At 36.2% G+C, this 25265-nt stretch overlaps 1 protein-coding gene across 1 annotated transcript in view; it reads right to left on the reverse strand.

The window, feature by feature from the left end:
• The window catches only part of CDH7 (cadherin 7), a 72294-nt gene that overhangs the window by 32764 nt on the left and 14265 nt on the right, over window positions 1-25265 (reverse strand). The window contains exons 2-3 of the mRNA XM_075495679.1: window positions 9286-9580; window positions 1665-1784 (exon numbers count right to left, since the gene is read on the reverse strand). Of these exons, the coding sequence (XP_075351794.1) occupies window positions 1665-1784; window positions 9286-9580 (415 nt within the window). The remainder of the gene's footprint in view (window positions 1-1664; window positions 1785-9285; window positions 9581-25265) is intronic.

Below are 25265 nucleotides of genomic sequence, written 5' to 3' on the forward strand. Positions count from 1 at the left end.
TTAATTGATTTGAAATGAAAACCAGAAGAAAGCTTGATGTTTCATCCTTTCAGTTCTGTTGATATAGATCAGAAAATAAATATGCCTTCTCAAAATGTGATGACTTTATGAATATTTCATGTTCAGTACACAGTACAGCCGCTAACTCTGATTTCCAGAGAGGCAGCCGTTTACTCCACCAGCACTTAGTGTCAGCAGCAAAGGAAACATAAACAAACTAAATAAAGGAGAGGCACATTGGGACACATATCTCTTAATCTGATATTTGTTGAAGGTTTAGTTAGAGTTTTATTTCTTTTTTCCCTTACAAATGCAGGACTTGCCATTAATCATCTCTGGCTTGGAACATTTATTTCACAAACAGACTGGCACTATTTCACCTGTTTTACAAGACATGTTAAAATACAGTTAATATACAATTTCGTAATGTTATTGTTTTTGCATTGCTTTTTCTGGCTTGCTTGTTTTTCTACCATAGCTAAATTGCCAGGCAACATTAACCAATCATTTGGAAGCTAATTATCATGCACATAGGAAATTTGAGTATCACATCAAAGTGAAAACGTATGCAAATATTTCAGTCTGAATCCTTACAAATTTTGATTTAGCAGAAACTACCATATTATTATTCAAGGACTGTCCACAGTCATTATGACAATATACATTGTACATACATATACATGGAGAGAGAGAGAGAGAGAGAGAAACACTATAAATCATACTCATTAGAGGGAAAAAGAAAGTTCTATATATCCCTGCTGAGGATGGACCTGTTGCAATATAAAGATAATTATAGTACTTATTTCTGCAAATTTAGAAGTTGTTAAATAGAGTGTGACCTTTTGGTCATAGCACTGGGATTCAGGTCTGATTCACGTCACAGATTGCTTATGATAAAGAAGGTAAATAGTTTGTTTCTCTTATGTCTCAACTTGTCCATCTCTGAAATGAAGATTATAATTCTTCTCCATGTGTAAGAGAAGGCTCAGGCACCAAACTGAACTGAGCAGAGCGAGAACTTATTTTCCTGTTCTATGAAATTATACTGTAGAATGGTAATTTTTATTAAACCAACAGAGGATTAAAGGTTTCATCTTGTTGTGGCTCAAAATATTCACAAAACTTCATTAAAATAATAAAAAAAAGTTCCACCAGTAATTTGTTTTGAAAGTGGCAGCAAAATGTTATATCGGATAAGGATAGGAAGCACAGTGCTTTCTTCTTCAAACTAATAAAGAAACACACATTTCCCACAACAAAAACTTCAGTTTAAAAAGTAGAACGGAGAAGTGATCATGCCGTAAATCTATACTTAAGGAAATCTGGCTATATGACATTTAGATATTTATAAAACAAACATCTGCAAAAAAACTTGTTCACAGCATCTTGAAATTTTCATTGATCAGAAAGACAGCAACAGGCAGCAGACCAGGGAGCTGGTAGATTGACAAGAAGATAAAAATTCCCATTCCAGCAATGTCTGCTTATCACACAGTTCAGATGCGTGGCTTTCATAATCTATTCTGAAGAATAAGAGATTAAAAGATCAACAAAATCCAAATGTATTCGATTAACCAAGAGACCACATTAATAAGTTCCTAGCAAGGTTTAATGCACATTTTCTTTTTTCTCAGCATTACTGCTGAGAGCTTATGGAAAGTTACCTGTTTTTGGCTCCACAGAAAAGTAAGGTTGTCCTTGCAATATGCTGTAAACCACTCGAGCACTGTTGCCGTAAGTAGGATCATCTGCATCAGTGGCTGTTACTTGAACCACAGAGGTACCTGTAAAATGTTTAAAGGACTATTGTATTTAAAAGATCCAAAAATCTGAACTACACTTATTCAACATGCTGTGCCAATATATATCTGGAACAGCGTGAGGTGGCTTTTTCACAACTGTTCATCATTTCCATGCTAATTCAGCTGTGAGTATAAGGTTCTCTTTGTAAACCAGTAGTATCGGCCATTACAGTGTTCCATCTTCACAAATAGTCTCAGCCTTTGACTCACAGCAATAAAACCCACCTCATTCAGTAGCTCCCCCTCTCTATCTCTGCCTTTGGTTGGTGGAGGCTAAGTGAACAATATTTCTTAAATGATGGTGATGCCTGAAGTATGCTTAAGTATGAAATATAGTAACAGTTTCCCTTGAAAGAGAAGTCTGCATGCTAAAATTGTAATGAGTAGTTAGAGATTCAAATATACACACATATATAAGTATTATATATTTGATAATTGTACATGTATATATATAAAAATAATTTTAGCCTATAAAATTATTTACCCTTTTATAAAGACATGGCTGAAGAGTTTCTGTTTCAGCTCAGAGAAAAACTGGTAAGAGCTGTCTCTAATTTCCTTTTGAAAGTACCCATTTCCTTCAATAATCTGCAATACTTTAGTAACAGTTATAATAATCTGCTGCATAAACATTTCTTGAGCAAGAAATGTCTCTACGTTGACAGCAGTAAGAAAGCAAAATGTCTAAGTGGCTAGCAAGAAGGGTATATTCTGTGAGGATCTCATTCTGCATCCAGCTCCTATTTGTTATGTTTTCCACGTCAGTTCCCATTTGTTTTGTTCTATACAACAGCTTCCATGATGTATGCTGAGAGCAGAATAAAACAACACTTGGGAGCCAGGGCCTTGGCCATGGTCACCACCTTTTGATAGCCAGAAAGGATTTTTTTTTTCTCACTAACAGATTGTCTGGAACATTGAGACCTTCCATTCAACAGCCCAGGGACACATTTGGAGGTTAGGTTGCAAATTAATATTGTAGTGATTTGGCAAATGCCCAGTAAAGGTCTTGAACAGAGGATCAGATTCCTTCATAAACTGGATGTAGACACAAGATTAGAGAAAAGCATTTGTTAAAGAGAGTGTTCATTTTCCAAATGAATGCATTTTTGACAAGTGAAAATGAGAGCAGCAAATCTAGAAATCACTCTTTAAGAGCAAACTGCAATAGCAAGTGTCCAGGATGAACTGAACATAAGTTGTATTCTGGTCAGTTTTATATGGATTTTTTCAGGAAATGGGTGGGAGAAAGTTCTGAAATTCTTCATGTCTTATATAGTACGTCCCCCATCCATTTTCCTCAGCTTTTCAACTCTCAGTTAAGTATTTATGATATAAATGGGTCCTGGGACCAGGCTGAAGGTTTGGAGACAGAAAGGATTAAGTGCAGCCCTCCATAAAATGGTACAGATTACAAAGGACGGGACCTACTTGAATGAATTCTGACCAGAAATTATCATTCATAAGATAACTTTATTCACTTAAGTTATGGCCTAGCTAACCCACATTCCTGATCTCTCTTCCTGAAGTATCCATGACAAAGTATTATGATTGCAATTCTATTTTAAATACAATTTTTCTCTCTTGTGGACTGTCTAATTTTTTTGGACAGGGAAAAGGTTATCCTCAACCTGAAATTTCACATGCGACTATTAAGTAGATGGAAAGTTTAAAAAGAAAATTGGTAGTTAATCCATCAAGTCATTTATCAGTTATGGGACTTAAAATACATCAATTTTCTGTTCACCAGTAACTAAGAGCTTTGATTCAGTATGTCAAACTGATTTTACAGATTACTCTATAAAGTAATTTCATACAGACACCTATTTTAAACTTGCCAGAGTCTCTCCAGCTTTGGAGTACAAGGGTATCATAATGACTATTTGACATCCTGTGTTCTTTGTGAAAGCCAGGCTTACCACATTTACAAAGTCCCTAAGCCCTGCCAATGAAGCTAACAATGTCTGCAAATATTGGCAAAAGTGCTTATAAACCTCACACACACTTATGTCTTTGCTCCTTGCACTTGCTGCTTTCAAGGACTCTAGACCAATACAAGATCAAAGAAATTACAGACTCTGCAACCTAAACACAGACATTTTGGAAATCCTGCAAGCTTAGAAGTGCTTGTTTGCTGTAAAAATCTATTGATGTAGCAAACAAACCCTCTACATTGCATGAGATGAGTAAAGTCAGTATCGGAATCTAGTTGGCTCTTTCCTAAAACACTTAGATCCTTTAGAAAAGGGGTTTTTTTTGGTAGAAATTCTAACACCAAATCTTTCTGCACTCATCCCACTTAAGAGTAATCAGCAACTAAAAAACAGTGATACTTTTCTAGTCCCTTTGTGCTAATCAACTTCTCTCAAACCTCATGGGGGAAAGATCTTTTAAAACAACTGCTATTGTAATTATTTCTTTACCAGTTGCACACAAAAACTTTGAGTTTCCAGAAGTCCCATGCTGAGAGGGAGATTTCTGCACAATATATTTTTTAAAAAGAATATGCAAGCTAACATAAGGTATGCTAACTATGTGAAAAGTCCTACGTGTAGGAAATCAGTTCCAAGGAAACATCATGCACGGAAAGATCAGTATGTGAAGATTTCCAGAGATTTTCCCAGAGGAAACAGATTTCTCTTGAAGAACAGGAATTCCTTCAGAGGATGATCATTGCAACACAGAGCTGTCCTAATTTTTCTTGCAATGGATTTATGTCAAATTCATATGCCTATTTTCCTTAAAAAAAAAAAAAGTAACCTGTAAAGCTCTATGGATACTCATGGATAGTCAATAAATTACAGGTTGAGGAAAAATGGGTGGCTGCATCATAGTTCCAACTAAATCATCTTACAAAAGGAGAGTTTGTGTTCCTGCACTGAAATTAAGTCTTTCTTTTATTCCTGAACACTTTGCCCTACCTCATAACACAGGCGGTCAGCTGTCATACACGCATCCAAGATTAGGATTTACAGGTAACATGGGACAGTCAACAAATGGCACCACACCTTCACTCCATCCAATGAAATGAGTGTCCCAGTAAATGTTGTTTATGGCAGCATTGTTCAGAGCCTTAGACTGCAGTTTTAAACAGGACACTAACCTTACCCCAGTCTTTCATTAGTAACTTGTTATAACCTGTAGCTTCACAACTAAAACTTGAAATATTTCTTACAGTTTGTGTATCTGACATGGGTTGAAAAAATAAATAGGGGCTATTTACTGAAAAAGTGTCTTTCCCTCTCAGATATGGATTCCTTTACAATTATTTTTCTCTACAATTATGTCTTTGTAACAAATCTTCAATATCAGTTCATTAAAAAGAATTCTACACATAGCAACTTCATAAACTTTTTCACCAATTGCAGGAAATACTGAGGGAAAATTCATGCTGCTAATCAAAGGGTGTTCCACATATTTATTTACTGATACTAGCTAATAACACACTGAATTATGTGTGGCTGGCACAGATTTCTGTTTTTTTCCAGAATATTTAAGCTGTCATTTTTAACCTAACCTTTAATAAATATTGGTAGCTATTACAGAATTGCAGTAATCTGAGAACTTGACCTATTTAAGTTCTGATATTAGAACAAAAAGAAGGGAGGATTTTTTGCAGAGAGGACCTTGAACTTAGAATGTTATTTGTACTTTAATTTACCCGAGTCAGGATTCAGCAATGTTTCCGACATGTTGCAGAGATCAACCTTTCCTGTGATAGGGTCAGATAAAGGTAAACTGCTTGCTGAAGTTTATTTTGAGTTGAAGATCTTTCAAAGGGATCCTTTTTAAATCTCTGAGTTTGTTGTTTTAGAAACCTCTGCACAGAGCATTTTAAAAAGCTTGCTAGTAACTTGTGTGGTATTTTGCCAAAGTTTTTAAATGAGTTTGTATGAGAAAGGATTGTGTGATTTCTGTTTTTAACATTGGTGAAATCTTATAAGGTAAAACTGGTTTCTAAAACTAGATGAACTTAACAAACACTTATTTTTGAAACTGCCCAAACCCTTATCAGTTGAATTGTAACCACTTTAACAAATTAAAAATAGACCTTTAAAGGCAGTCAGTTATTAAAGGCATTGACTGATATCAATTAATGATGTATAATATGTGTAATAGACAAAACAATTCCATGATAGCATCACATTTCTATGTGATATCAGCTGCTACTAGAAATATTAAACACCTTTACTATCAAGGTATCCACAATATCTGCTTAATCCTTACATGCAACAGCCCGTCCTGGTTCTGCTCCGTACTATCTGGTATTTCTGTGCTTCTGCCACTAGCGCTCACCCAGAGCTGATGCAGCAATGCCTCCACAGCCTTTTCCCTCCAGGAGTGTGAAGGGGGAGAGACAGCACCTGGAGGCAGGTTCTACCCTCTTCGCGTCTTCTCTCTCCTCCCACAGCCTTGTTACGTTGCTTTCACTGGGGCACAAAGCCCAAAACTGGTCCCAGCCCAGCAGCAAGGTCAGGTAAAGTGAAGCAGAGGGGGTTTGTGACTGGACAGAGACACTCTCCCTTCATTCAGGCTCTCAAAACCCACTAACCACCTGTACCAAAGATTGAAGCATGGTATAAAGCTTTTTTTTTTCTTCTTTTTTTCTTTGGTATAAAAATCAAATGTTTCTATCCATCTCAATTAGAAATAATAAACGTGGCAAGAAAGATATTTATTGTGCTGGGTAACAAGCAAAGCTGTTGATACATCTGGAGAGTAGAGAAGATTAAACAAAACCAAAACTATGTTGGGTTTTGGAATTTTTATCCCCAGTTCCCTTGGCTATAAGCCAAACAGATCAATATCTCACGTCAGCTATTTTTTTGGTCAATATCACAGGAAGACTCTTAATACTTTTAACTGTAATTTGCAATCTTTTTGTTTGAGATATCACACTGCTAGTTTTTTTAAGTAAGAGACATACTTTAAAAAAAAAAGAAAAAAGCCCTATCATTTTCAGATAAGCCATATCTTTGAGGGTTTTGCTATGAATAGCTTTACAAGCCATCAAGATATTTACCCTGTCCAGGACAATCAATATAATTGGGCCTGAACCAAATATAAGTTGAACCTGACCCAAAGTCATTTCAAATAATACAAACGATTGACTTCAATTAGCCTTAGATAATGTCCTAAAATATTTGTCAAATAAAATACCGAATCATTACACTTTCATAACCACCCTCTAGGTTAAAGGTTATAGTTTTAGCTTTATAGTTAATTTGGGTTTATAATCCTATGATCTTTTTCATTTTGTTTAATATCCAATTAAAAATCCTTGTCATAGATATAATTTGAAACAAAATAAGAGAGAGATACTTTGTTTCTCCATAATATTTCATGAATGCTCTAGGTGATTAATTAAAAATTGTGTTATTTGAATAAACTATGAATCGATGTAACTATGTAAGACAAGTGCTACACAGGCATTTCATAGTAATCCTGAATTCAGTAACAATGCGGTATTGGGTAGTTGTATGATACAAACCATGAAGACGTTTTAAATGTACAGTTTCAGGAAGCTCATGAAGGTGAAACCACCCTTAGTCAACACAAATCCCAGAGAGTGCACAATTCTCAGTTAAAAATTTTGTACAATATTCCACCTAAGTTGAATATATATTTGGTGCTGCAGTCCGTATGGGAGAGAATTTCTGTCAGTCACTTATGTGGTAAAGATTCAACAAAATATTCAAAAGCAGCTCATTTTGAAAAATAGTCTTTATGTTCTCCACTGGACACTGTGCACTCCCCACAGTTTGATTCCCAACATATTTTGGGAACAAATGGAGCATGGGTGAGGGGTAGAGGCATGGATTTGTGTGTGTAGGTAAACCTCATATATCTGTAGTAGTTGTCCATATGTCAATATACCAGTACAGGACAAGATAGAGGTAACTCATGCAAAAGGGTAATGTGGAGATATTGCTCTTCAGGACAGAAGACAAAGGTGCAAAAATCTAATCATTGCTGCATGCTACAGCTCACTTAAATAATCTAATTCTAAAATAAAACAGCAATTAAAAAAAAAAGATATATTTTTTACAGAACATATTTTTGAAGTGCTGAATATTTAGGTTTTACAGTCCTAGATTGTCTGATTATCTCTGTTTTTCCAAAGTGCAGCAGTAAAAAGTTCTCAGCAATGTATCACAACTTCATCTCCTCCCTGATACTCCTCAAAAGCTGTGGTGTCCATCTTTCTTTTCAAGGCTACTATTGCCTCTTCAGCCATCCATATAGTGTTCCAGTGACAATGAACAAGTGCCAAGTATCAAATGAGAAATAGTCCCTATGCTCACTGCTTAGTAAAATAAATAAATAGAAAACTCATTAGCAATGTTTTACTTATCTCCTATTGGCTCTTTAAGATGAGTTTCAAATATAAAAGCAATGTTGACTGATTGCTGCAGGGCTCTTAGGCAGGGAAGATTCTTTTTCTCTGGCTCTAATTTAGAGGCATTGTTTAACGCCCAAAGACGCAGGAGATGGTATTAAGTAAACTATAGCAAATGCTGTATGGGCAGTCTTCCTGTAAGAGTATCAAATTCTGATATGGTTTAAAATCAGTCAAGCAAAGAAAATCCAAATTTCAGTCACCATATAACTCTCTTAACCTGAAGTGAGACTGCCCATACATGTATTTCCACTGAAGTAGATTAAGTTCTTCTGCTGTTTTTTAGCTTCATGCTTACATTTACAATTTCAGGTTAAAGTAAAATTTACCAAAATGCCTCCAGGCCAAACTCCTATCTGTTCTGAATCAGTCAGCTTTCAAAGGAACAGTGACACCTGACAACAGATGAGCATTTAGTCTCTTTAAAATGAAGAGATAGTGGATTTGATGTTGAAATTCTTCCCTAATTCAAACTCAGGAAAAATTAGCATTTTTTTTTCCTAATAGAGGGTCTGAAGCTTCTAAAAGCCTTTCTTCTCTATTCCACTGGAATTTTGAAACTATCTCAAGTTGCACCCCAGTCCCTGCTGCTTGCATATGTTTCTCAGGGCGCTGGATTTCAGTATTAGAAAAGATACATAGTAAACTGTTACTGATACAGGCAACACTTACTTACCAAAAAAACCTATGCTATACACTAGCAGGAATTTGAAGAGTTTGTTAGGAACGGACTTTATCTGAACAAGATGATATATTATCACCTCTGAGTACCATAGCATAGGTGTGAAACTTATTATTGTTAATGAGAATTATAAAACAAAGCCCCTGGGCAGTGGAATGAGAAATGCACCATAAAATGCTTATCTGAATCCCTACATAGCTATTTGAGTTTCACAACATTTTTGAAAGGCTAAATACTTAATCTAGCATGTTATTTCCAGTTAGGTCTTGAAATATCTAACTGTTGCAGGTGCCTCATAGATAATTAAGTAGCTTAGTGCGATACAGTAAAAAATAATGAAATTTTTAAAAAGGCAATAGGAACACATTTCCCACAACACCAACAGTGTATTTCACACTTACCCACAGGAGACATCTCGGGAACTCCAGCAGTGTAAGGACCATCCAGAAATTTGGGTTCATTGTCATTGATGTCCTGAATCTTAATGACGAACTCAGATTCTGGTTCCACGGGTTTATTAGTCAGCCTATCTAGTGCTTGGGCTCGGAGCGTGTAGTAGGCCTGCTCTTCTCGATCCAGCCTCTTTGTAGCATGAATATCCCCCGTGTTCTCATCAATAATGAAAATGGAACTTGCCCCTTCGCCTGACAAGATGTATTTGATGGAACCATCTCCTTTATCAACATCAGAGTGAAGCTGGTGAAAAATTGATGAGAGATGAGATTAACTTACAAGAGAGTCAGTGGCATGGAGATATGTAAAAATAATTCTTATGTCGAGCAGTAGTACATGAAATTTTATTGTTCTTGGAAAGATAAGCTGAATGTTTATTGTGCACAGCATGTGAGGGACCATTAGAATATGTCAGCTTGCTCTTTTGAGCAAGACAATTTCATTCTTTCCTGCAAACAGTCTCATTTTCAAATGCATTTGATATCGTCTTACAGTCTTCTCATACCATAGTTTTACACAGCCACACACATACACACACGCACACATATGATTATAACCATGACTTTATTCCTACCTGAATTTAACTACATTGTTGGTTTCAGCTTATTATCCTACTGAAGGGTGAGGCTTCAAATAAATGTCACTATAAACTTAATGTCAGAGTGTGTTTGCTCCTGTGCATGTATGGGAAACGACATACTGATTTCCTCAGTGTTTACTGTGTAGATCAGTAAAACATCTAATGAATTAAAATGGATTGGTTGACAGATTGCTCACTACTATCTGATGAGCCGGTAACTTCACTTCCATATCTTGTTTTCCATTATCTAATTTCAGAAAAACGCAGAGTCTGAGAAAGACCAAGAAGTCTCCTGGCACCACCTGAACTACACAGCATCAGAAGTCAGGTGTAGTTTCCCTGGGACTACTTGTAGCAGGCACTGAACAAATGTACCTCAGTAGGTCAAAATGTATCTTCCATTAGAATTGCAAGACGGATTTACAGAAAGAAAATGTCTTCCTCATCACGCAAGCTATTTTAAGTTACAGAGCAAGATTCCACAGGTTTTGTAGCTCTTTTATGTCCACTGAGTCTCATCTTCCTGTTACAGAACACAGACTCAAACAATTGTCACATACTTTTCAAACTTGTATCAGCATTGTAATTGATCTGGATATCACGCTAAAGACACACACACATGATATATTTAACACAGTACGAGTGAAAAAAAATCAGTAAAATTTGAAGTATTTGCTCGCTTGTTAAAAAGTGGATTATTACTTGTAAATAGCTGAGGACAATACTAAAGATGTTCAGATTCTTTATGTGTCTTATCTACTTTGTACCTGCCCTAACTCCACGTCATGTTGAGTTTGGAGGTAACTCTACTGTCTTCATGATCATAATTTCCTCCACTAATATTTTTTTTCTCTCAGCTGGGAGTATCACTGAGATAGTAATCACTTCCAGAATACATGCAGAAAATTGCTATCTCAGGCATAACTTAGCACAGCTGCAAAACCTTTTCCTATTTCAGCAGGGAAGTATTCGTGATGAGTTTTGAATTTTTCAGCTGGATAAAATGCTGCCTATTTCTTACACATTATTTCACTTACACTGTCTGGATATCTCATACTTATGCAATTACAGTGCACTCCCTCTCTCTTTTAAGACAGAAATGGAGTCTGAGCTTTGGACTGGATCAAAAAACAGAACTAGGGTGTCTAAATCAGATTAGCTACATTATTTAAAAATATGGCATATCCTCATTCTGCTGCTACCTAACTCCTGAGATACCTAAACAAGCCTGAGATTTCTTTGGTGTTTCTGAGAGTTCCCCAAACATTTAAAGTCCAACTTCTCAGCACACTCAGGAATAGTCAATGCTGACACTGTAAGCAGATCAAGGTAAAATGTATCTCACATCCAGGCTCTTTCAAGATCCACAGCACTGCATATTCCTCAGCCCTAATGGCTGGGGGTTTGTTCAATAAACCATAACTCTGTTCATCTCACAAATCTGGCAGTTGGGGCTCTTGCTGCTTTTTCAAACTTGACTGGAAGAAGTACCCATCTTCCCTACAAAGGAGCAGTAGCCTATGCAAGTAAGAATCTGTCTGGCTTGTGTTTGATTTTGTTTTAATTTTTTTTCCTCTTTTCTTTTTCTAAGACCTACTTCAGGGTGCTTAAGTCTCCTGTGTGCTACAGAGGCATTGTGTGGGTTCTCCTACATAGCCAGAATCCTACAGCCTAGACTGAAAGGCTGAGCATCACATTACCCAAGAACTGAAGTTATGGGATACAAAGATTCAATGCCTTTGTCTTCTTGAAGTGATTCAGTTTTCTCCATATCCCATATTTTAGCAGAGCATTGGTCTTTCTGTGGTGGCTGAGACTCTCCCATTCTCCCTGGAAAAGTTATTCCACCTTTTGTGGCATACTTAAGGATGTCCTGGATGAGAGAAAAGCAGGTGACACAGGCATATCCAGGAGTTTATCAGGCAGAGCAGTTTTCTGAAAGTTAGAAATGTGCAAGTAGATCTCTTCATGCAGAGAAGGGAAGGGATTCCATATCTCAACTTGCTGAGAGCAGCATAGTGCTCTTTCATGGGGGTGAAGCCGAGTCCATCAATATACCAGAGTGTAGCACTCACACCTGGGTTTCATGCTACAGGGCTCACATCCTCCCTTTCACCTTGTATTTAGATCCAGCCCTATCCAGAATAATTTTCTAGCAATGTTTTGAAATAAAAGAGACCTTCAGGGAGAGGCCAGAAGTGTAAATCCTCAAGGATGCACTGAGGAAGTCTTTCACGTCCCAGAGAAAGAAGAAATTCTGTAGCTTCAGCATTTCCCATTTGCTCACTCAGTGGCTCACTGATTAACGCATTGTTTTTTAAGGAGTCCCACTCTGAGGTCCATAAATCTCCTCATGGATTACACTAGAGTGGCTGGTGCCCTGGAGTGAAATGCTGAACAGAAGCCACTTTTTGGAACGATGCCTTAGTAGAAAACTGCTACTGCACAGATAAGTAAAGTGATTAGCAATGACCTTTGTTACTCCACAGTTGAGGGTCTGGGAGAGTAAACTTCTTTGTATCTTTTATTAAAACTTTGTTCTACTAAGCCTTTAAAAAATAATGCTGGCCCATGCTCAAGTTAGTAAAGTACCATTCTTTATCTACTTAACCCCAGGAAGGTGATATAGCTCAAGATTTAGTTAATCTTTGGCACTATAGTAAAATTAATTCTGTGTAAAGCACTCTAAAGAATTTTTTTCAACATTTTAATGTGTATTTTAGTGTCTATCTGAGATAACTTAAATGTACAATACAGAAGAACAATGCAAAAATAAACTAGGCTGACAGAATCCAGATGTATGTTTGGCGCAGTTTTACAGATCACTTTTATTCAAGTTCCACCCAATATAATCCTTCCAAACAGTGATCTTCAAAGTCATTAATGTAGAGGCATCAGTGATTTGCAACTAAGAACAAAATTTTTGAATGCAGCAGTCCTGTGCCTTATTTACACCTCTGCTACCACCAAATGTGACTTCAAACTACCTGTACTTCCAGCTATTTAGTTTAAAATCCTAGGAAGTGAGAATATTTTCCTTATGATGTTGGCTTTAGAAAACACTTTGCACATTCTTTTTTGTTGTTGTTGTTTTGATTTTGTTGTTTTGTTTTTTCCCCCTTTTTTTTAAGAAGTACATTTAAGAATGAGACCTGGGACTTTTATTTGCTCTTGTGATTAATTTGCCAACAATTATATAGAATGATATTAGTTCTCAGGACAGTTGTACTTTACAGGAAGGCTCCAGAAAGCATCTATGGTGGTGTCATCTACTAGCTTGTCTATCACTCCTCCCACTTTCTACAGAGACATTCGTGTAGGAGACAGAACTGCAGCTCAGTCTGTAGCTGCACATGGGGACTATGACTTCAGAAGTAGAGAGGATCAAGACAAAGGCAGTTTCAAATTCTTGTTTTAAGAGACATGGAGGATTCAATGACTCACTTGGTAAATCTCATCTGATTCCATTCTGGAATATTCCAGACAAATTTTCTTTCAGAATTAGTTTGCAAAAAATATTGTAAATAAAATTCCTTCCTCTGTTTCCTGAAAAAGGAATGCCATAGGTAAAGATGGTTGTATACTTCCAATTAATTTCATCCATTTCCACCTCCATGCAATATCCATGATGGTCACTCTCCAGTTTGCCTTGGCTTTCAAGTAACCTTATTTCCAGTATAAGATTCATTATCAAATTATTATATGCTGATCCTATTGCTTCTTTGTTATATTCCACATACTTTTAACCTGAAGATTTTAAGAGTTTTGGTGTTGGGTGTTCCCTGCATTACACCATGTACAAGAGAGTACATGAGAACAGAAAAGGGAAGCAGCAAACTCCTGCAGAGAGATGATGCATTTTTAACAGGAGGATAACTTTTTATGTTCTAGGAAAGTTAGCAGAGAGTGAATAAATCTAATAAGAAAAGCCACACAAGCCTTGTGGAGGCAGAGAGGGCCAGTGTATATAAGAAGTGTAAATTATTTTTTTTTAGAAGATAGTTTACTGAGTCTCCTCTACTGTCTCTGAACTCAACCTAAAAAGAGGTCACTCATCTTCTTAGGTCCAACTCCTAAAATTGCTCTGTTTTAGAAAATGTTTGTTTGGATATGTGTGAAAGAAGGAAGCAGTCAGCTTCAGTCAGTAGCAAAGGCACTATTACCCTAACTCCTTTAATGAATACAATTTTGTCCTCACTTACATTTTTTGGTCCTGTAGCAATATAGCTTAGTATAAGGTCTTGCCTAATTCCTTTATGTTTACATGGACCCTTAGGATGATGATTATTCTAGGGAAACTTAAATAATACATTTCCTTCAAGGTTTCTAATACTCAATAGTTTCTGGATTTTGTCTATTTGTAGGTACAGATCTGTACAACCAAAGATGATGTAATTTTGCATTACTTGCCATTAAAGTATGCTAATAAAGTATTTCCAACAAAGAAGGACATTTATTTTTATCAGTAAGCAGAGATACTGCACTGCTTTAAAAGCAATTTATCTGGCCACCACCGATCTGTTTGAGGTCTGAATGAGAGGTTTGCTCTTTCTCTGATTTTCAGTTCAGGCTCCCTTAAAGCAGGTACAATGTTCATATGCCTCTCTTCTCTGTTTTTTCTCCCTCAGAGATCTATCTTTGCAGTTATTCCTCCCTGTGGCAGCATGGCTGATGTTTCATTGCAGAGTTTGCAGATTCTGGGTGAGAAGAAAAGCACAGGGAGAACATGGGGAGCTGCCAGGTTTTCAGCACCATCAGGATCACAGAGGTAATGGTGAGAAAGAGACAGACAGAGCAAACATGAGATGTTTCAATACAACCTAGCTCCATAGCTCACTGAGACCATAGGAATTGTGCACTTGTTTGCAGAACAACTGAAAAGTTTTCTCAAGGAGGAGTTACCTTGCCTGCACCCTTTCCTTTCTCGCTGTAAAAGTAACTAGAAAGGGAGGAGAGGAATGAAAATGCGTCCTCATGACTGTGCAGGCATCCATAGTTCTTGGTGATATGGAACTGATGCAACTGCAGCTTTATTCCTGCCTTCTCACTAGAAGCAAGGAGGGACTAGGAAGCAAAAAAGGACAAAAGGAACAAAGAACGCCAAGCCAGGACCAATATTCTTGCCCATTTTATAACCACAACCTACTTATCACAAAACAACTGAGAATTGATTGTGGGAGGAAGACACTTGTCTTCATATACAACGTGCCCCGCCCCTGCTTTCTGGGAAGACTTAAAAAGGGAACTTGTCAGGTGTATACAGATTAAACATGTAATTGCCAGAAGATGAAAGAAAGCAGGTGATTTGAAACAAAGACTTAATTTGACTATTTCTATTAAATCTTGCTCATCACAACAGCCAGGTCCTTAAAACCTCTGTTCTTGGATTCAGTATTTACTGTGGTTGCACCTAGAAGGTTTTGAAATCCCTTTTCCCCTCAGGTTATCACTGCTAATAAGTGTTTTGAATTGTGATAACTCATTAAGTACTAGATATTTGTGGTTTTTTTCTTCTTTTTAAAATATAACACTATATTTTTTAACTATCAGCATAACTAAGGGTTCAATGTTGCTAATTTGGAACAATTTCAATGCAAATAATAACTAATATCTAAAATTCAGCATAGACAATGGAGTTAACATTTAAGTAAAATCCAGTGTGCACACATACCACATTTCTTCAATGTTTAAGGGCCTCACAAACACATTAGTTACGAATACAATTGTTGTTTTCAGAGGAAGCTATGAAACTCTTACTCTTGTAACCATAAGGTAACCATATTTCAATATCAATAGCTTAAGACATCTTTTTTAATTTCCTTTTCAGCCTCATTACAGAAGTCACGTGGGACAGAAACAGATTCCTCAACATTTTATTGATGTCAGCAAAGGCTTGTGATTCATATAATTGACTTCACACCAAGGCACTAGTGAAAGTATTATTCAGCAGGTAATGATTTTCGTATAAAAGTCTTTTTTCCAAGAAACGTTGAGAAAGTGATAAAGGAGCTCCTGGAGAGCTTTTGTTTGCTTTTGGTTTTATTAATTTATGTAAAACTATACTACAAGCCTGGGCTCAGAAGAAGAGATGCTGGTCTATGTGCTTTCAGCATAACAGTTAATACTGAGGACAAGAGATCAAGTCAATATAAATGGCTATACCCAAAACCCTAACATTTTTAATTAGAGTTTGAAAAGAAGGAATACACTTGTAATGCTGCCAGACTTGTTGGCAATGACCTTGTCTCAGCAATGTTGTCAGTATAGTAGGGAACCAGCATAGACAACTGTGCCACAGTGGCACAATTTGCCACTTTGACATACTAGCAATTTCATGCACTGTTTTGTTGCCTCCAGACTTTCTCCTTGTCAGGCAAGTGCAGAGACAGTCATGTGGGAATACAACAAGGTCCCATGCTGTAGACCACAGTATAACCACATTATATTTATCTAACACAAGCAGCTGGTGACAGGCTTGCTCAAAACCCAGTCAGCCTAGACAAGACTTATGTTCTTTGTTGATCTAAAACCCCCAAAATTGTGTCTAGAGTGCTCAGAGCTGACCAAAGACCTAAGCGCTGTTGAGACAACAGAGATCTCTTCACATCCAGCACTGTCCTTATAGGCTGCCTGAACTCAGACTGTCTCTGAATCATCATGTCACATGAGTGCATTTCACATTTAAGGTAAAACCAGGGCACATCCCTTTGGGAGTACTAGCTGTGTCATCCCACAGCTTGTCCTTAATATCCCCCCTGCAGCCAAATCGTATGTCATTTGGTGTATTTTGACCTCCGAGATCTTCATACTCAACAGTGTATATAAAGCCAGTAAGAACAAAGGTTCATCTACAATCAAGGTATTCATGCAGGTGCATGATTAAGAAAGCATAGGATAAGAGAGAAAATAAATAAGGATAAAGAGGGAAGAGAGGAAACTAAGTTTAAAAAAAAACAAGGTAAAAAAATTCCACAAACCAAAAAAACAAAGTGGATCAGAACATGGACAGGTCTGAAGGACCAGGAGAGAACTGGAATGGGAAAAAGACTGATGAAAGACCTCAAATGAATGCGATGAGACAGAGGAGACAGGGCAAGAGGAAGACAAAAGGAGACAGGCAAAAGGAAGAATGACAAGTTGAAATAGGAGGAAACAGCAAGGAAAAATAAAAAGTACAAATGAAAGAAAATGCTGAAGTAGTAAGTGGAGCTGATCTTAGGTGATTGATCAGTGTTAGGCAAGAATAGTATTTGAGAGTAAAGCTGTGTAACTTTACCAGCATCTTCTTCTCATGCTCTGTTTAATGCAACAGGAATTTAAAAGGCTGATAACCTGAATCTGGTCAGGTGTCATTTTACTGAGGGTGTGTATTACTACTACTCCAAGTTCACAAAAAAAAAAGCCTACTCTGAAGGGGGAGGAAAAAAAAAAGAGGGTGCAATTTAAATTGTCATTGATTTTAAAGTTCAGGAACCAGAGGAGCAAACATAAGAAACATGATTGACGGGCAGGGAGAGTAGGATAAGTGTCAGCTTGTTCTGAATGAACTAGGCATCATTCTTTAAAAAAAAAAAAAATCTTTATTTCCCCTATTAATGTAGTTTCTGAACTTTTTTGCTGCTACAGAATGTATGTTTCTGTGCCTAAGAAATTAAAATAGGAAGAATTTTTATTAATTTACTCAGACTTATTCTCTCCCATGATCAAACTTGGAATAAGCAGTTAGGCTTTACTATCCCCTCCTTCCCCTGTGTTGTTCCCCCAGTAAAACATTCAGAAATGTTAGTGGAAGAGTTTAGTGAAAAATATATAGCCTTTGTACTCTTAAGGGACTGATCAGTGCTCCAGGAGGATAATAACCTTATCACCTCAGCCACATGAAGTGAAGTGAATATTTAATTTTGCCCACCTTTTGAAAAAGGGGGGTGAAATGGGAAAAAGAACAGTGAAACTTTTTTAGTTCCTTGATGGTTATTGTTCAAACAAAATTCCAAACAGAAGTACCAAAATTCTAAAACTTATACTTACAACATTTCAGTTAGTATCTAAGTAAGCCCTCAAGGCTTCGAAGTGGAAGACAAAGTTCAGATGAAAGGTTCCTCTAGGAATAAGATATACTGTCATCTAAAGGCTAGTGAGTTGAATAATTAATAGGAAATACTGAAAACTGGATGTGATAAGAGCAACCATGTCACATTTTTATGACATTTTTTCTCTTAATAACACTCAATTGTGTCTATAGTGTTCTCTCTCTCTCTCTCTCTCTGTATACTTATATAATTTAGCTCTTTATATAGACAGTGATATAGTGATTGCATATATGTATACAATGTATGCGTACATCTAAGTGTATGTATGTATACATGCGCACACGCGCGCACACACACAGACACACACGTACATTTCCTTATTCTGTCCTCCTCTTTTCCGATCTCCGCAGATGCTGTACTCACAAATCTGTGCCTTCTCCCCCCCAGTTTTAATAAGAACACGAAATGCCCTGTGGGAACAGGGAATTGTGCAGCCAGCCCATTAAGATTAGCGCAGCTACAGGAGGAACTCAGAAGCAGCTGCTGCTGTAGATGGAGCTGAGTGGGCATATGTAGCCAGCTGAGTATTCTTGAGGAGTTTTAATGGGCCATCATCATGACATGTCACTCTCCAAAATGACTATTTGTCATTCACACTCTTAAAAAGACAGTTTGGCAGCTTTGGGAGGTAAAAGCCATCTGTATACTGTGCATCATCATGTACTAATTGCATAATATTTATTGGGGGTGGGGGGACAGCAATACTGTATTGTAGCACCACCAAGAGCCTGCAGGCAACATAACACGTTCAGAATAGGAATGGAAAAAAGAGACCTGCTTTCCCCTCATACACACACTTCAAGCTTTTCAGAAATTATCTTGCTAGAATTTAGAATGGGGAAACAGACCACAGTGTTTGTAAACAATAGGCACATTGGAATCCTTACAGACCTGTTCAATATCCAGCTTTGTTTTGTTGTGTTTTTTCCCAAACCACTCTCAGTCCATCAGTATTTATTCCTTGGAGTACTCATTCTGAGTATTTCAGTAACAAAACTGCATCACTGACAAACCAAGCCATAGGCTAGTGGATTTGCTATCTGGCTTACCATATAAAAACTGCTTCTGTTTTTACCCAAATAGATTTAATTTTTGATTAAAGAAACCAATTACTCAAACTTCATTTATACAAGTGCCTAAACCAATTAAATCATGTGAAAATACCACTGGAGTGATATTCTATTTACAAATTCCTGAATGTTTATCCTTACCAGCTGTATTTGGGTCTCTGCATTTACTTATTCTCCAGTAAAGGGACTAAGTTCTCTCCATACATACCAATAGTATTTTCACATGATCCATATCTATTCATAATGCACCATACTACTTGCTGTTATATACTAAACCAACGTATTTACTGGTCTAGTGATTTGATTTATTTTGTCGCCAAGAATCACTCAAGCTGTAAGACAAAATTCTCTTAAAGTCACTACTCTCTATTTCAGATGTGTAATAAAATTGTGTGAGGATGCTCTCTCCCTGCATTCCCCCCACATAGCTTCTAGGAAAGTGATCAGACTTAAAAAATGTAGCATGGCAAATAAATACCAGAGACCCTAGTGTACTTCATAGAAGAGTATCTCTGGGCTAGCAGATGTCCATGGGCTTGAAAAGTTTATGCATGTGTAGCAGCTTACAGAACAGAGCCTTCAAGAAACTTCACTCATTCTTCCTCTCAAATTACTTCCCCACTACAGATGAAACAATCTCTGCTTGCACAATATTAATACACATACAGTAACAAACTGTTTCTTGAGCATACACTTTTCCTGAATGAAATACTTACATGTATATATGCATAAATACATATATATTTAGTGATATGAATATTTTCTGTTCTTATACCACTATACATTGTAAAAAATATGTTAATCCTTTTATTAATTATTTATTATTCTTAAGTCTTATTTATTTATTTATGTTTATGACCAGAGGATGCATGAATGCACTTTGCCTTATGGCACAGGAAAGATGGAAAGAGGGGAGATGAAACAAGAAAGCTAATAGCAGAATTTATATACCTGCAATACTGCAAAAATGAATGCTTTTACTTTTTCCCTGTTCTTGAAAATAGAAATAAGAAAAAAGAATACAAATATGCTGATTGGAAAGTTGTTTCTCCCATATTGCTTTTTCTACTTAGCTGCGATAATTCAGGCCTAGGATTTCAACCACGGAAAATGAGAGCATATTAGAGGATCTATTTTTTCGTATCTAACTCTGTAATCTAAAGAATTATCTGTAATAGCACTGAGTGGAAAAATAATCATACACACTTCTTGTTTGACTACCATATCAATAATACCAAATTTACAAACAAAAATTCATTTGGTATTAAAGTCTTTTCTGAGATAATATATGTAGTTATACTGAATGTCTTTATTTTAGAGTGGAAATTATACCTCCCATATTGTCTCCTCTTTGTCAAACTACTGATCTATAGTTTAGAGTGATTATCCTGTTTCTGCTTCAACTATCTAAAATAGCTTGCAGCATTGCTTGGTTGATAATGATTTTTCTCATAGGAACCTGCTTCCAAAGAACATTAGTACCAAGGAATAGATACCCAGAGGGTATAGAGCTTTTTTTCTGTTGTTTTTGGTTTGGTTTTATGCTGTATCAATTCCTCAAATTTCATTTGCTCTTGAAAGTTTAATGTTACTAAAAATCCACTTATAATCTTACCTTGCATGTTAGTGGGAAGTGCTGAAACCCTGACAGACTAGAAGACAATGGTAAAATATGTAACTGTAAAGCAGTTGAAGTAATTATTGTGACTGATTGTATCTGTAGAAGCTTATAATGTACTGGACTACAGAAGACAGCATGATCTGATCATTTTAATTATGAAAGATTTACAATAGAGAAAAAATGTAATTAACTGGGTCCACAGCCACACTAACCTGTAATTCCCTGAAAACAGTTAAGGACTTGTTAAAGAAAATTTATGAAACTATTAAAACAAAACATGTTGGTCTATATCTCCATTTTTAACATACATAAATATACATGTCAGGGCATCAGTGTTTGTTATTGTGTTTTGCTTCTTAAAAATTAAATTCCTATTGTCTTTCTTTATAAAGTTTTATGTGTTTGGATAAATGCAATACTTAGTGTTGACTTTCCTGAAAGATTTATAGTCAACTTGAAATTGACAATTCTTCATATGATCGTATTGGTTATATGTTATAAAATGTTTCACACCACTGGCATATTTCTCAAAGCATTTCCACAAATCTAATCCCATAAGTATTTCCACTAAGATCAATGGGACTACTCCTAGATTTAAAGTGCAAAATTAAGAATTTGACACAATGGCCATATCACACATAGTTTGTCCCTGGGAAGGTATGTTGGGGAGAGAGTCATAACTGCTCAGAGCTGACAGTGGGTCAAGGAAATAAAGCAAGAACAGAGAATTTTGAATGTAAAATTTGACTATAACATTCTAATATGAGTAAATTATTTCGTATGAAAAGCAATGAAAATCTATAGTAAAGCATTAGTTTCATTGCTACTATGAAAATATAACATGAAAAAACAATGCATGACCAAATAAAGTGCAGTATTAGGTATCTTCCTGTACACACTTGTCTTATATCTTAAAATGAGTTCACTTAAAAAGAGCAGAAGAATCCCTTGGTTAACTTAACATCTTAAAACACAAGTTACTGTTGTAAGTGTGTTTACACTTAATTTAGAATCTCTTTTTCAGTCTGGCTTGATTAAACACCCTAACATTTCTGTAGGGCTTTCTATTAACTACTCTGACCGATTACTAACGCTGCAGTTCAGTAAAGGTAAAACACTGAATGACAAATAAGTTGTTATTTTTTCAGTGGGCTATAGGACCATTTCTTTTTTTCTCTTTTTTCCCCTACTCTTACGTATTTCACTGAAGATGGTTTATCACATTGATTTTTACCCAAAAGTGTTTCTAAAATACATATCCATCCATCCATATGTACTTGCCATCCATCCATATATACTTGCCCATTAATTAACAGCCCATTGTTCAAAATTTACTTCAAAGAGCAGGGAAATTTAACCCTGTGCTACATCAAATTAAATCTCTGTTTTAGAATTCTCTAAGTTATGAAATCATCCTTATCTATGTACAGCATGCCAGGGCTTGCTTAATGCTCGTGAAAGTTGGTACTAAGCATATGCCTAAGCGCCTTTCTGAAATAGAGCCTTAATCCCTGTGCAAAGGAAGGGTGCTTTAATGAACAGCAATGTGCATCACATAGACTAATTGTAAGAAGCAGAACTGAAAGCTTAAGTGATTCTATTATATAAATTCACACTGTAGCTGCTCAGTATTCAGAACAAGCTGAAGTAGGGTATGCACAGTAAATACGGACGGTTTGAAAGTCTGCCTTAAACTGTTCAGATAATTTAAAGTGATCCTTTGCGAATAAATACTTTAAAAGGTTTGATTTCTTCTTTACTTTTTTTTTAACCATTCAAATTTGCAGGTCTGCCAGGGCTTTCAGATACAACCAGACTGATCTCCAGATAGTAATTCATATTTTGATACGCATTTTTATTCCATAGGATTAAGGACTGGGAAAGAAATGCTTTTAATGCCTGTGTTTTGTGGTGTTTTTCAGAAAACATTTGAGAGGGAGGATAATGCATTACTATTTCAAAACCATAACAAACTGCCTTAACATGAACAATACTAGGTTAATTGTAAGGCCTTCCAGCTTAGAGGGATTTTAACAGCTTTATGTAAAGGGCAGTGCTCTCCTATTGCCTTTTTCTATTTTGGTGAGTGCGATGAGTGTTTAATAAAGACAATCTCATCAAATTCCTATGCAGTCATTACACCTTGTTTCCTTAAATCATATTTTGACATTTCAAATAATGACAGAAGATATTTATGGATTAAAATTGAATTTCACTCATCATTTTCAAAAAAATCCATAGATATGAGTTTTGCCATGTACAATGCTGATGCCAACCCAGGATTTTTTCATCTGTTCTTTGTGTTTTCACCAGAACACATTATTGCTGTGTTTCTTACTCACTGCCATTACATGCTGGCAATACAATCAATTTATGTGCCATTGATGAACAAATGATGAGAAAATACTGAAATGGCAGGTGTTATTTTATGTTGGTCATGTATACTTGCTGAATCTACATTAAAATTCAAATTGTGCAGACCTGTTTCTAATTCTGAAAGCCATCTGTATTCTACTGAAAATGTTCAAAGTCTTCCTTCAGAAACTCATTTCTGAAGGTTCCAGTACTTCACATATATTAAGAATTTTCAGTTTACATGAAGACCCCTCTGATTATCTGAAACAACGTGTCCTTTTGCTGCTATAAAAGACGTGGCATAGGGTACATAATTCAAATTCTTAGATGGTTCCTGATGAAATTAGAGCCCTCTTATCCAATGATCGTTTGCACAATCTGAGTGAAATCTTCTGAATGAGCTCTGGTTCAATAAAAATAGAGCACACAATGAGTTCCTTATGAGAACACCCCCTGCTTCTGAAGCATTGTGGTCAACATGAAGGTACAGGAGTTACTAGTATTGTGTAATCCATTAACTGCAAACAAGATCAGTCATCTGAATTTACTCTCATCCACCTCAAATGTTTCAACTCCGATGACTGTTACTAATTTGTCTGTCATACTTCTTGTGTATACCATCAAACATCTCCTAAAGGGATCCTTTGTTACAGTATCTGATCGTTTTATTATAGTATTTGATCGGTTTTATAACCGAATCCAAAAACAATTAATTACTCTTGGAGATTAGAGTTTAAATCACTATAATACTTGCCCCCAGCATTCAAGACTGATCTTTGCTAAGTTTCACTTGACACAGCATGTAAACTTCTCTACCAGATTGTCTGAGCACTCTCAAAACTTAATTGATCCAATTTGCATGTCTCATCCCGGCAGAATTGTGCATCATTTCTATCCTCTTGGACTAAGTGATCACAATCTAATCACTTTGTATACAAAGCAGATGGAAAGTTTCCAGCTCCTTTGCTATCCCCTTGTATGCATCCTTATTAAAGCAATTCTAATTCGACAAGCAATCTGATCTTTCTGTATTTTTATAGGATTACTGTCTCATTGATTGGCCTTCTGTCACCAATTGTAATGTTCAGAACTTTATACTCAAGGCATTGTCACTTTTGTTTCACACCTTCTGTGTGGTCCATTAAAACGATCGCTTAATTTAACAAACTGTGCTAAATATTCCCCCTTAGGGAAGTTCTATGCGGTTTCGTATAAATCAGCACAGCTCTGTGCACGGGAAGGAGAGAGCAATTTCCATTCATTGAGGATCTGCTCCTATATTTTTAAGGGAAAACAAATAATTATATCCCCATTCATAAAGTTCTGAGCTTGTACATTAATAGATATTGCCAAAATTTTTATATCTTTTAAAAGGAGAATGTTATTTTAAATTCAGTAAATGTTTTCCAAATGGTAACTGTTTCTGCACATGAAACAGAAACCTCTTATTTATGTTATTTTTCTATACTTTTTCCCTTCAAAAATGTGCAAATTGTTGTTTAAATACAATGGCAGTTTAGTAAAAAGTTATATTGCTTATGAATAGATGAAATCAAGCTTGTGAAAGTAACACATAAATAAAAGCTTCTGCAAAGAAGTCACAAGCAGATCAGTCAAACTAATGAAGATCAAGGATGTATAAATTTCAAATATCATTAAAATCAAACTTTCTGAAATGAACAGAAAATTCTACTTAATAATCTCACTTGTATTTCACAGCTGGAATTCAGGTGGGGAATTTCCCACCTGTCTCTAGTTTTTATACATGTTCAAAGGTCACTGTGTTTCTTCAATCGTACTCTATTCCTCGCCTTCCTAACTGGTGAATCCTTTGTCCTCCTAAGGGTCCCACAGATCCTCTGCTCTTCTGGGATTTTGTGATTGGCTAGTATTGGCTTATTTTTTTCTTGCATACATCCTTTTTATTGCTTCTTCCTCTTTTGTTTTCTCCATTAATCTCTATTCATATGTACTCAGTAAAATTTACAAGAAGGCAAAAAGATTGTTCAGGGTTTTTTTTAATTTGTTTTCAGCGAAGAATACATGAGAAACTCTAAAGCATGTTGTTCACAGAAGTGATCAAGCACTGGTGGTCAGTGCTCATGACAGCACAAGGTAAGGAATACCCTTCAGTCTGCTCTGCAGCTACTTTTAAAACAGATGGAAGACTGGAAGGCAAAAACAATGGCTATATAAGAGAACAGAGGAACCA

Source organism: Mycteria americana, chromosome 2, assembly GCF_035582795.1.
Source record: "Mycteria americana isolate JAX WOST 10 ecotype Jacksonville Zoo and Gardens chromosome 2, USCA_MyAme_1.0, whole genome shotgun sequence".
NCBI classification, from domain to species: Eukaryota; Metazoa; Chordata; class Aves; order Ciconiiformes; family Ciconiidae; genus Mycteria; species Mycteria americana.